This window comes from Canis lupus, chromosome 1, assembly GCF_048164855.1.
Source record: "Canis lupus baileyi chromosome 1, mCanLup2.hap1, whole genome shotgun sequence".
Lineage (NCBI taxonomy): Eukaryota > Metazoa > Chordata > Mammalia > Carnivora > Canidae > Canis > Canis lupus.
Window position 1 is genome coordinate 58,905,194 of NC_132838.1, and position 12,532 is coordinate 58,917,725.

Below are 12,532 nucleotides of genomic sequence, written 5' to 3' on the forward strand. Positions count from 1 at the left end.
AGACACAGCCCTGAGTCTGAGTTGTGATGTGCCAAAAAAACGTTCAAAAGGAAACAAGCCAAATGTGAAGGAAGAGGACCCTTCCAGTCATTACAAGGAAGACACATGAAATGACCACAAATGTTTTAACAGAGAGATTCCCACTATGATTTACTGCCAGGTTGAGATGAAGTGCATTTTGTTAATATCTCCTACATTTTGTGGGTCCCCCAAGGGTAGACTCATTGTGATCTATTAGAATTTTAATGCCCACGAGGTGACAAGCTTTGGTCCTGTTTGCAACAATTCTTCAGGGTGTCTTGTACAAATCTGAGGCGGAAAAATCTCAGAGCAAAAGGTTCTTGAGAAAGCACAGAACAGCATATTAATTATAAATGGGAAAATGTTCTAATTTGGGTTAAGTTTTGTAGAAAAAAAAAGACCTCAGGGCTATTTCAGGCACTAACCGGGTTTTCCATAAATTGAAATATAGATGGAGGATTTCTTTGGACAGCTGTTTCTTCAAATTTTTAATAGTCAAAGAAAGGGTGCCCCAATATTGTTAAAGGGATGGCATCTTCTTAACCAAACAATGAATCTCATCTTGTCATCCTCTCCTCTCCCTTTTGTTAATCACACATAGCACATTCCTTTCTGGAATGTCATTTTTTTTCCCCCAACCCCATTCTCCTTGGCAAATCACCAGTATTTTTTTATTTGTGCATTTGGCCTCAGTGGCGGTCTTAGCAGGCCTTCCTGTAAGCACGCTTATTTATTTTATTTATTTATTTATTTATTTATTTATTTATTTATTTAGCATGCTTACGTTTTAACCACGTTCAGGGCAAGTAATTCTACACGCTGCACCAACATGGAGAAAAAGAAATAAATAAAAAATGCCTGTCATTTTTCACAGTCGGATCCCTATCCAGGCAATCTAGATAAAAGAAAATGTGAAAAAAAACACAACTCTCTTAAGAGTCAGTTATTTAACTGGAATCTGGAGCAATTGGCGTCGGAGATGCCCGAGCCGGGAAATCAGTTTCCTTCGAGAGAAATACGGTCTTGTGTTAGGTCTAAGTTTTTTGTGCCAGATTCTCAGGGGTTTGTCTCCCTTTGGGGAGTGGAGCTGCTCTGGTCGGAGCCCCAGTGAAGAAGCCATCAGGGCCCCCTGCTGGGTGGTTTGCCTCCTTTAACTCTTACACCACCACGGGCGAGAAAGGCGCGCGTGGCCTCCGTGCACAAAGGAGACTGTGTCTCAGCGCGTTAAGCGCCAGGTCGCCGCGGGAGGGTCCGCCGGCAAGTTTCCGAGGCGCAGCTGGAAGGCGCATCTGCCTACGTTCCCTGCAGGGCGCTGCAAACACCGAGCCGAGCGATGCGTCGGCCTGGCGTGCTTTCTCTCCAGTTTCTAGAATGAATTCTTCGTGCGAAGTTGTTTCTCCTCCCACTTCCCCCGGGCCCGTTACGGTGAGCGACGGGGCAGTAAGTTAGGGTACTCGAGCCCGGGGGTTTAATTCGGGGCGGGCGGGGCCCTGGCGCTGTCCCGGGAAGGGGGTGCTAAGGTTCCGCGGGGCGGCGGGAGCGCGGAGCCCCCGCAAACCAGAGAGGGAGGGTCTCCCCCCAAGCCTCACGGCAGCAATGAATGAATGAATGAATGAATGAATGAAAGAACGGACGAACGAACGAAGCAATCGCCGCAACCGCGCGCTAGGGCCTCGGGCGGACCTGCGGGGAGGGTCGCGGCCAGGAGGCGCCTCGGGAGCGCCCTCTGGCGAGGACGGAGCGCGCGTGTCCCCGCCCCGGCCCCCCTTCCCGCCGCCGCGGCGCCCCCGCCCGGCTCTCCGGGTTCACTCTCGGTCTCTCACTCCGGGAGACACAGACGGCAGCCGCCCGGGCGTGCGGGGACCGGGGCGCCGAGGGAGCGACGCGAAGCCCGGAGCCCCAGCCGCGGTCTCCGCGCGGGTGGGCTGAGCCGACCCCCTCCCCGGCCACTTGGCGGGCGCGCCAGGACTTGGGGACGCGGCTCGGGAGGAGCCGGGGCGGCGGCGGCCGAGACAGGGGCGCGCACCCGGACGGGAGCGGAGTGAGCGGCGGGCTGGGCGGCGGCGGCCGCAGCGGCGGGTCCCCGGTGCCCCCCCGCGCCCCCCGCGCCCCCCAGCCTCCCCGCCGCGCGGGCAGCGCCGCCTCCCCGGGCCGCGGCCGCCCGGCCGGCTCCCCTGCGCGTTCCCGGGCTCCGAGCCGGCGCACGATGCGCCCGGCCGCGTTCTGATCGCCGCCGCCGCCGCCGCCGCCTCCGCCGCGATGATCCCCGCCGAGCCGCCGCCGCAGCCGCTGCAGCCGCCGCCGCCGGCCCCGCCGAACCATGTGGTGAGCACCATCGAGAACCTGCCGGCCGAGGGCGGCGGCGGCGGCGGCGGCGGCAGCCTGTCCGCCTCCTCCCGCGCCGGCGTCCGCCAGAGGATCCGCAAAGTGCTGAACAGGTGAGCGGGGGCGCGGGGCGCGGGGCGCGGGGCGCGGGGCGCGGGCTGCGGCTCCCCCTCCCCGGCCCCGAGGCCCCTCGGGACGGGGTCGCAGGGCACGCGGCGACGGTGCGCGCGGAGCCCGCGGGGAGGCCGTGGCAGCTCGTCCCGGAGCGGAGCGCGGCGGGTCCGGGGCGGGAGTTCGCCGAGAGGCGGGTCCGCACTCGCGCCGCGTCCCCGCGCGTGCACATCGCGTTACCCGCTCGACCCCGGCTCTGCGCCCCCGGGACCGCGGGGCGAGGGATGGACGGACCCCCCAGGGGCCCGGGCGCAGGCGGGAAGGCGCGGTCTCCCGCCTCCACGCGGGGCACGGGGTCGCGGCGGCGGCCGGGCGGGGGCCCCGCTGCGCGCCGTCCGACGCTCCGGTGGCCGCTCGCCCGCGCGCACGCGGGGACCCGGGAGCGCGGAGCTGGAGGCCGGGGGGACCCAGGCGGGGCGCGAGGAGCCTGCGAGGAAGGTGCGCGCGGGGGCGGCCCGGAGCCCGGGGAGGCGAGCGCAGACCGCGCTGGGACCTGCGCAGTGGCCGCACCAAGGACGAGGCGTTCTAGGAGGGGAACCCGGGTTGGCGCGTAGACGCGGGCCCTGGCGCAACTGTTGGGTGAAAGGCACTTTTTCTACTTAAGTAACTTGAAATGGTCGGAGAGCTGACGCTTAAAAAAAAAAAGAAAAAAGAAAAATCGGGTAATTGGTTTTGCGTGTTTTTATTCGAGTGCGTGTGTGCCTTCTGGATGCATCCGTGCGGGGGACTCCTAAGGTCGCCCTGGTCGTCCAGGTTTCTGCGCGGCGGTGCTCTGCGTAGGACTCCGCGGGGCTGCAAGCTGTAGTGGGAGCAAAAAATATGTACAGAAGTGGAAGCTTGGAGCATGGTTTAAATCAGGTATAACAAATCCCAAACCGTTCGAGTCGCCTAGTGAAGACTTGACGTGTATGCGAGCTTTCAGTAGGTTTCCATGTACTAGCACACCACAAGAAATTCACGTTGGAGGAGATTATGAGCTGGTAATAGGAAGTCAAGCCTCTACTTTCCTCCAAGTTGTAGCTTAGGACAACACCTTCCAGAATATTACATTTTAAAAGCGACCAGAGTAAATCAAGAAGATGCTGGCTTGGTACATAGTATGTGGGTTTCCTAGTCCTCATGAACACCTCTGGGTTTTTTTTTTTTTTTTTTTTGAATTGTAAATATCTTGGCATTGGATGTTTTAGATTTTTAAGCAGAGTATGTTAAATATCACTGTCCGTCATCAAACTGGAAGGAAAAAAAAAACCTGGTGCAAGCGTTCATTTTTCTTTCCTTGAGTATAAGTTATTCTTGATTCCGTGCAGATTGTTTCTTGGTATTTAATGAGTCTTAGAGTCCGGAATAAAAAGATCACCGAGGAGACTTGGTTGTCATCATTTCTCAGCAGCCAGTAACTAGCCACGTGGTTCCCGGGCAGAGCTGCGCATCTCCCTGGGTCTCAGTTTCTGCATTTGTAAAATGTGTTTTATAATACCTGTCTTCCTGCTCTTGTCATGAGATAATACTAAAGAAAATACTTGGGCGAGTATAAAGCTCTGCATGAATTCATGCATTCAGTGGATTTTTGTTGCCTGAGGTGGGTCTGTGGGAGCATCGCAAGCAAATGAAGTCCTAAGTACATCAAGAGTAGAACTTTGTGTTTTACTAAGCCTTCAGTGATCTGCGTGACATGAGCTGTACTAGTCCCAATTTTTAGAGGAAGACTTTAGATGGAAAGATTGGGTCAATGACATGTCATCACAGGCGCGTCTGTGAATGGGAACCTACCTAGGGTAGTAGCCTTCCCACTTCAACTAAAACGTTTAGTTGTCTTTCAGAATTCTTGAGAATTTTCAGCATAGTATTTTGTATTGAGTTAATGGTCTTTCCTTATCCTTCAAGGGAGAGAAGAAAAGATTTCTTTTGAGAAGGAGCATCTTTGGTACGGAGACTGAAAAAAAGATTAAATATAGAAATCTCAATGGAATAATTTCATTAGCATGCTGATGAGGTTGGCTTCTGCGCCTTGATTATGTCAACAGGAGGCCATTGGTAGTGGCTGCTGAGTGACTGGGCTCTACAAGCAACAGCGTGGGAGGAAACTGGAATTTTGGAGATCTTGTGCCAGCATTTAGCTGTGGCTCCCCTCTAGTTTGAACCCTCCAAGTATGATGGATCTAGCCAGTAATAGTTATCAGGCTGGGCCACTGGGGCCAAATCATAAGCATTGTCCATTTTCTCAAAACTTATGATCATTTTATCACCCTTCTTTTTCTTCTTCTTTTACTCTTCATTTTTCCTTAATATTTCTGTAGCCTTTACCTGCACTGCCCTATCAACTTACTGTCCTCTGGGTTTCAGTTGCTTTTTTTCATTTGCTTCTGGCATGCAGCAAGTTAGCTGTTAGCAGAAAGTGAGGTTGCAAATCTGGAAGTTTAGAGCCAATATAAAAAAATATCCCTCCAACTTTTGGCATGCAGATTTATGGTTGGCAGCATTCTATTGCTGTGAGCTGGCCAGTAGTCTCTTCAGTGACAGAATGGGACATTGCACCACTGTGAGTTAGCTCTTAGCATCCCATTGGGCCAAAGGGGCAGTGCTGACAGTCTGAGGATGGTGCAGTGAGATGGAGAGCATTAGACAGACTATGAGCAACGTAAGCCCCACGATTTGCTTGCCACTGGTGGCAGTCTGTAACAATAGCTACCTGCCAACTCAGAGGAAGAAATGCAAACACATATGCTATCTATATCTACCCAGCGATAGGTAAAAAGAAAAGTACTGATTAATAATTAATTGTAGGAACTTATTCTCAAGAAGCGTAGAATGAAAATGTAGTGTTACCTTAGTGAAATCTGCCTGACGTTGTCCTGCATCATTTTACTTTCCTCAGTATAGCTCCTTAGCATCCCCCCCCAATTTTTATAAGCTTGTAGAATTGGATTGCTGCATTTTGTACATGACAATTGGGTATCTCATTGATAACTCACTTTCTGTAAAGCAATTAGATTAGGATCTAATAGTATCCAAGATTTTGATGAAAAAGGAGGTGCCAGGTAATTTTTAAAAATCAGTTAATGGGATGTGTCACATTCTTCTCCCTGTGGTATTCAAAATTGTTTTGGCAGTAGGACACAGGAAATCCAAGATGATTCCAATGCTGAGATAATTGTTATTTCTTTCATTCTCAAGGGTTTAGAATAATGTATCAGTTCAAGCAAGGAAAACATATGGCAAATTCTTCCTCATTTATTTCTTAGCAGGGAATAATATTTATTACCCTGTCATGGGCAAGCAGTATATGACAAAAAAAGAAAACATCTCAAGGGCAACAGTTGACACTTTCACAAGAACTGCTGAATCCTGGTAGATTTCTTAGAAAGAGAGAGGAGTAGACACTAGTCTATAGAGTAGCCAGAGATTTACTCTTCTAAAATGATCACTTAATGAAATGTTTGTGAAAAACAAGTAGTTGCTTGTTTTGTGTTTTGCATGTGTATGGTTTTATTTATCTTTTCCCAGTTGAATATTATTTTCAGATCTTAACAAAAATGACTGTGAATTTCTAGTTTTGACCCACTTTCTTCCCCACAAGACATTCATTGTGTTGTCTCAAGTTACAAAGGGGTTTCTGCCTTTTCGAGTCTTGTAGTAGGGATATCTAATCACTAAAATGGATCCACTAGTGTGACGCTGGGTCATCCATTCGTTTGATTTGGAACCGATTTCCAATTTACGTTTTGATTCATTTTATTAATTTTAAAACGTCTGAAGAATTTTTGAATTGAAAACCAAGAAACATTAAGGAGGATACATAGAGAGTTGGTAGCAAGCCTAAATAAAATCAACATGGGAAGTTACCTGTGTAAGATAGGACAATATGTGCATATCACATATATCATGAGTCATTAAATAAGGTGGACAGAATATGGTAAACTAACAGAATGGCTGCCAAGGAACAGGATGATGCTTGAACTAAGTAATAGGTACAGTTGATGAAGACATAATTTAGATGATCCTTTATCAAGTCAGAAAGCTCTTGTTGAAAAATTGATAGTGAGGCTCTTTCTTAAGCTGCTGCTTCTAACAGATGTCAAAACAAAAGGGAAGACCAACTAGTAATGAGTATAACTGATATACAATATTACAAATGGAACCGGGTGGTGTGATCAAAAACAGACATTTCTAAGATCAGTAGTAAACAAAAGATGTCGAAGGATGCATTTATTTTTAACCAGAGGACAAAATTATGAAAATAAAAGATCATCCCGTATGCTTATTTTTTATACAGAGGGCTTGGAGAAATGAGCATTTATATTAAAGGAATATTTGGTTTATGTGGGATAGAGATGATACATTTCCAAGTAATGTGTAAGAAAATGGACGTCTCTTTGCATAATTTTCCTTTCAAGATCTTCAACGTCTCAGGGTCATCATAATAGAAGTCTATTTTTACCAAACACTGCTGTACATGCAGATGATATAGGAAATTGAGTTGGCTGCTCATATAGTTCTAAGGTTATCTAATGCAAGAGCTGATTTATTATTTAATTGCCATTTCTCATAAAAGTAGAATGCAGAATGTGAGAATACCACCACCAGGTTTTAGCTTAGCTTTCTCATTTGTTTGAGTTCAGGCCAGTGAGCATTCACTGTACAGTTTTCAAGCACATTAATTCTTGATTATGTTTCTAAAAAAAGTATTCTTAGGAAGTTAAACTCCAGTAGCCACGTGGAGAAATACCTCACAAATATTTTGCCTATTTCTTGACTGAGGCGCAAACACATACAAGTATACATTCGTTTATTCTTATCTTTAATGGCCAAACCACATGACATGAAATTTACCATCTTAACCTTTTTTTTAAAATTTTTATTTATTTATGATAGTCACAGAGAGAGAGAGAGAGAGAGAGAGAGAGAGAGGCAGAGACACAGGCAGAGGGAGAAGCAGGCTCCACGCACCGGGAGCCCAATGTGGGATTTGATCCCGGGTCTCCAGGATCGCGCCCCGGGCCAAAGGCAGGCGCCAAACCGCTGCGCCACCCAGGGATCCCCATCTTAACCATTTTTATGTGTACAGTAGTGTTATTTGTATACACATTGTCATGCAGCACACATCTAGAATTTTATCATCTTGAAACTGAAACTGAATCCATTAAACACCCCTTTTTCCCTTCCCACACTGACCCTGGCAACCACCTTTATACTTTTTGTTTCTAAGAGTTTGACTGTTTTGGATGCCTCATATAAATGGAATCATGTAGTATTTGTCTTTTTATGACAGGCTTGATTCACTTAACATAATGTCTTCAAGGTTCATCCACGTTGTACCACCGTGTGAGAAGATTTCTTACCTTTTTTAGTCTGAATAATATTCCACCGTATGTATATACCACATTTACTTTATCCATGTATCCGTTGATGGACATTTAGCTTGCTTCCATCCCATGGCAGTTGTGAATAAAGCTGCAATGAACATGAGTGTGAAAATGTATCTTCAAGATCCTCTTTTCAATTTTTTGGGATATGTACCCAGAAGTGGGATTGCTGGATCCTATGGTGATTCTATTTTTATTTCTTGGAGTTTTTCATAGCAGTGGCACCATTTCATAGCAGTGGCACCACTTTACATTCTCACAGTGTATAAGAGTTCCAATTTCTCCACGTACTTGCCAATACTTGTTACTTTGTGTGTGTGTGTGTGTTTTGATATTGGCCATCCTAATGGATGTGAAATAATGTCTCATCGTGGTTCTGATTTGTGTTTCCCTAATGATTAATGATATTGAGCAGCTTTTCTTATGCTTTTTGGCCATTTGTATGTCTTCTTTGGAGAAATGTTGATTTAAGTCCTTTGCTCATTTTTAAATTGGATTATTTGGTTTTTTTGTTTGTTTGTTTGTTTTAGTTGTTGAGTTGTAGGAGTTCTTTATATATTCTGGGTATTAACCCCTTATTAGATATATGATTTACCAATATTTTCTTCCATTCCATTGACTGCTTTTATACCCAGTTGATGTTTCTGTGCTTATTTGTTCTTAATCTCTTACTGAGTGTTGAGCCCTCTTCTGGAGGACACATACATGACAAAATATTATTCTTGGCCTGAGGGACCTCAGAATCTAACTGGGTAACATGACACGTGTTCTGCTACTGAGAGTTAATCATTATAATCTATAACCTGAATTTTTATGAGTAATGTCTAATTATATGTTTCCAGATGCCTAGATACTAAAGTCCTATAAATAAATTGTTCACTCTGCAATCCATGCTGAACTTCTCATTCTATCGTTTTGACCTTATACAGGGACTACTTGAATGCACAATAGTTAGGAAGAAATTTCATAGGAAATGCCAAGGAAAACAATAAAAATAAATATGTTTTAGAAGATATTTTCTTAGAAAAATGTCATGCTCCAGTCAATGGCAATAATGTAATTTGTTTAAGAATACTCATTAAAATTTTTTAAATATTGTTTTCTACTGGATTTAAATTCTAAACTTTCTCTAATGATAATTTATGTATATGACTCTGTGATGCTTGAAAAAGTACCATTTTGCAAGTTCTGATATTATATACCAAAAATTCTTGCCATTTAAACAAATTAATTAGGGAAACCTACGATGAACTGAATAAACATGGGATTTTACAAAAACCACATCAATCTAATTATGTCCATATTTAGAATTACAGGGCTACAATTCCTAAATCATCCCTGATTTTGAGCTAGTGAAAGTACTGATCTATTGTATAAGACAAATACTTTACTGATTTCTCATTCATTCATTCATTTATTCAATGAATATTTATTGAGTTCTTCCTATAAGTTGGGCACTGCAGGATCAAGGTAGTGAACCAGATAGGTATGGGCTGAAGAGGACTCTTGGGTACCATTGGTAGAGTTTCTAACTGTTATTACCCTTTCAAGATAATTTATCAAGGGAACAATTTAAGTAAAGTAGAAATAACAGTAACATACATCACCTATCAAAAATGATTAGATTTTCAAGCTGATCTAACAGAGGTGTACAAAAACCCCCCCATAATTTAGCTGTTTCACCTCTAGGCAGACTACTCAAGAGGAAGACTGAACCCATAATAAAATTACTTGAAGTGTACACAGAGTCCAGAGGTCGATCTTTCTTGATGAATACAATACAATTTGTTTCATCTAAGACTTTAAAAAAATCAGGAATAGCCATTAATGTTTATCAACCTTAAGAATGTTAGGGGAAAAAGGAGAATAGATTTGAATTTCATTCTGCCATTACAGGATGAGCCTATCAAAGGTCAATACCATATAAATCAGGAAAATAGAATTTCCTAAAAATAAGCAAACAAACAAAAAAAGAAAAGAGAGTTTCCTGACAATATTAACATTCTGACAGATGCATACGCAGGTTTGAGGGACCTTGGATACATGTTCATGTGTTGCAGGTAAGAGAGATTTAAAATATGACAACAGCATGAGGATGAGTTAGTGGAAGGACTGCATGCTTTCTTATATAATTTGATACAATCTATTGAGAGTATTTGAGTTAAAATCAGCATGTAGACAGTGGATCAAATTCTTAAATTTTACATTATAAAGTATATATTTTTATATTATAAAATTTATATCACATTATTCTTATAATAATAAAAGTAGTTATATTATCATCCTGTTAGAGAGAGAGAGAAAAACCAATATTTGTGGTCATATAGTTTAGTGCTTTTATAGGACTACAGAGGACGGAGAGCCCACACTAGACTGGTAACAGGGTGGGAAGGTTCAGGGATGGCATTTGCCTTTGGCATTGAGAGATAATGTCTTCTGGGGCTGCTATAACAAGATACCATAGATTAGGTGGCTTAAACAATAGTCTTTTATGCCTCACAGTTCTGGAGGCTGGGAAGTCTGAGATCAGAGTGTCAGCCGATTTAGTGTCTGGGGGTGGCCTTCTTGACCTGCAGACAGCCATCTTCTCATATCTTTGATTTGTAGAGCAAGAGAGCAATCCCTCTCCTGTGTCTTTTTATAAGGGCACTAATTCCATCATGGGGGCTCCACCTTTGTGACTTCATCTAAATCCAATTACCTTCTGAAGGTCCCACCTCCAAATACCATCACATTGGGAATTTGGGCTTCAATTCATGAACTTTGAGGGGACATAAACTTTCAATACACATAACAGATGGATAGGAAAGAACCATGTGGAAGAAGAGGGATAGTAGAAGGGATGAAACCAAATATCGGGTGAGATAGTAAGTGTCCAGTTTGACAATATTATGTGGGGGTAAAGAAGGTCTAGAGTGAAGTAAGGTTGGAATGGTAGGATGGAGTCAGACAATGGGCACCCTTAGGTGCTCCGATAAGGAGTTAGACTTCACTCTGTGGATTATTACCATTGCAGGTTATTGAGTAGAGAAAGGACATGATCAGAGATGTGCCTAAACATGATATTCTGAACCCAGTCTGTAGGACTGATGAAGAGGGGAGGGGTTGGGTGTGGGGGACAAGTTATGAGCTACCATAGCCATTTAGGGGCGAGGAGAAAAGAGTCTAAATGGGATGGAGGCAGGGAGAAGGAAGTTCTGTGGTTTGGACAGAATCTGGTCCAAGAACAGGAAGAGGAAGGTTAGATTATTTTGGAGAAAGTACCCAACAGTGTCTGCAACATTGTGGTTATTTAGTATTTGTTTTATGAAAGGTTATTTAAAAGTTGCCTCAAGGAAGGGATCTGCTCATCAGGGCAGAAGAGACACAAGGTGTTGTGTGAACTAGACACACAGCCAGGAGGACAGCAGCCAGCTACTCAGACTGTGGTCCCAGGACCTGCGCTGATTCAGAAACTGTGTAACCAGAATGCAGACATGAACATGAAATCGAGAGTGAGCATTTAGAAATATTCATAGCTATGTGATGGAACTTTTATGTCTTTCCTTGTAATATTAAAAATGGGGTCATGTATTCTGATAAGTTTTTGGTTTTTGTCATTTTATTTTTCCAGCAGTTGGTTTTTAAAATTGCATTTTTCAAAAGTATTACCTGCAAGGAATTGAAAGAAGCAACTGGTACCTTATGGTAGAAAGTTTGAGAGGCACTGGTCCCAGCCCAATATCCAAGAGGGGACAACAGTGAGTCTGGATTCAACAGTGAGTCTGGAAGTATATCTGATCATGGAGAAGGGGTTCCTCATAGTGGTGGCATGAGGCTGGTGCTGGTCGTGGCCTTGGAAATCTGGTGATGTGGAGACACTGATGAGAGCTACATTAGGTATCAAGGGCTTAACCCAAAAAGCCTGGGTTGAGGCTCCCACCTTAAATGCTGGGCAGGATAACTTTTTAAAGTGAGGGGTGGTACAGCACAGCATCCCGGAATGGGGTATGAGTGGAGATGCTACTTTTCAGGGATCACAAAGTGAAAAAGAGCATATTCTAGGTCTAAGTAACAGAAGGGAGGGTAACTATCCTGAGTGGCAGAGCCACTGGTAGGGCTTCCCTTCAAGCTCTGAGGAGCACAGACTAGGAGCTGTGCCACCATTCAACAAATAATTATCGAGCCAGGTAAGAGGCATCATGTGGATAATGGGGATACTGCAGGGAGCAAGGCATAAGAGATCTTCACTCTTCTGGTGACAACATTGGAGTTGGGGCAGGCAATGAACAAATACTAAGAAAGATATCCAGTTGTGCTAGATACCACACAGAGGATTAAAGTGGAGGGAGGTGACAGAGAGCCGGTGGGTGGTGCTTTAACTTGAGGGATCAGAAGAGGCCTCTCTCTCTCTCTCTGGTGACATTGAAGCTAAGATCGGAATGGCCAGGAGGAACTGGCCACACGAAGGTCACTCCAGGCAGAGATGCTAAGATGAGACAAGCAGGAATAGTGTGCTGAAAGAGAGGAAGACAGGAGTGCAGGATGGCAGTGAGCAGAGGAGGGGAAGAGCTTCTGGGGAACGGACTCATAAGATCTTTTAGGGCCTCAGGGGTCAGGAGATGAGCTTGGGCTGTATTCTAAGTGGGATGGGGGAGCAACTGGAAGGTATT

General features: G+C 44.9%; 1 protein-coding gene across 1 annotated transcript in view; it reads left to right on the forward strand.

Moving 5' to 3' along the window:
- The first annotated feature begins 2,265 nt into the window (after positions 1-2,265).
- SLC35F1 (solute carrier family 35 member F1) overlaps positions 2,266-12,532 on the forward strand; it is a 390,852-nt gene continuing 380,585 nt past the window's right edge. Inside the window, exon 1 of the mRNA XM_072831666.1 lies at positions 2,266-2,459. Coding sequence (XP_072687767.1) covers positions 2,281-2,459 — 179 coding nt within the window. The 5' untranslated portion in view covers positions 2,266-2,280. The remainder of the gene's footprint in view (positions 2,460-12,532) is intronic.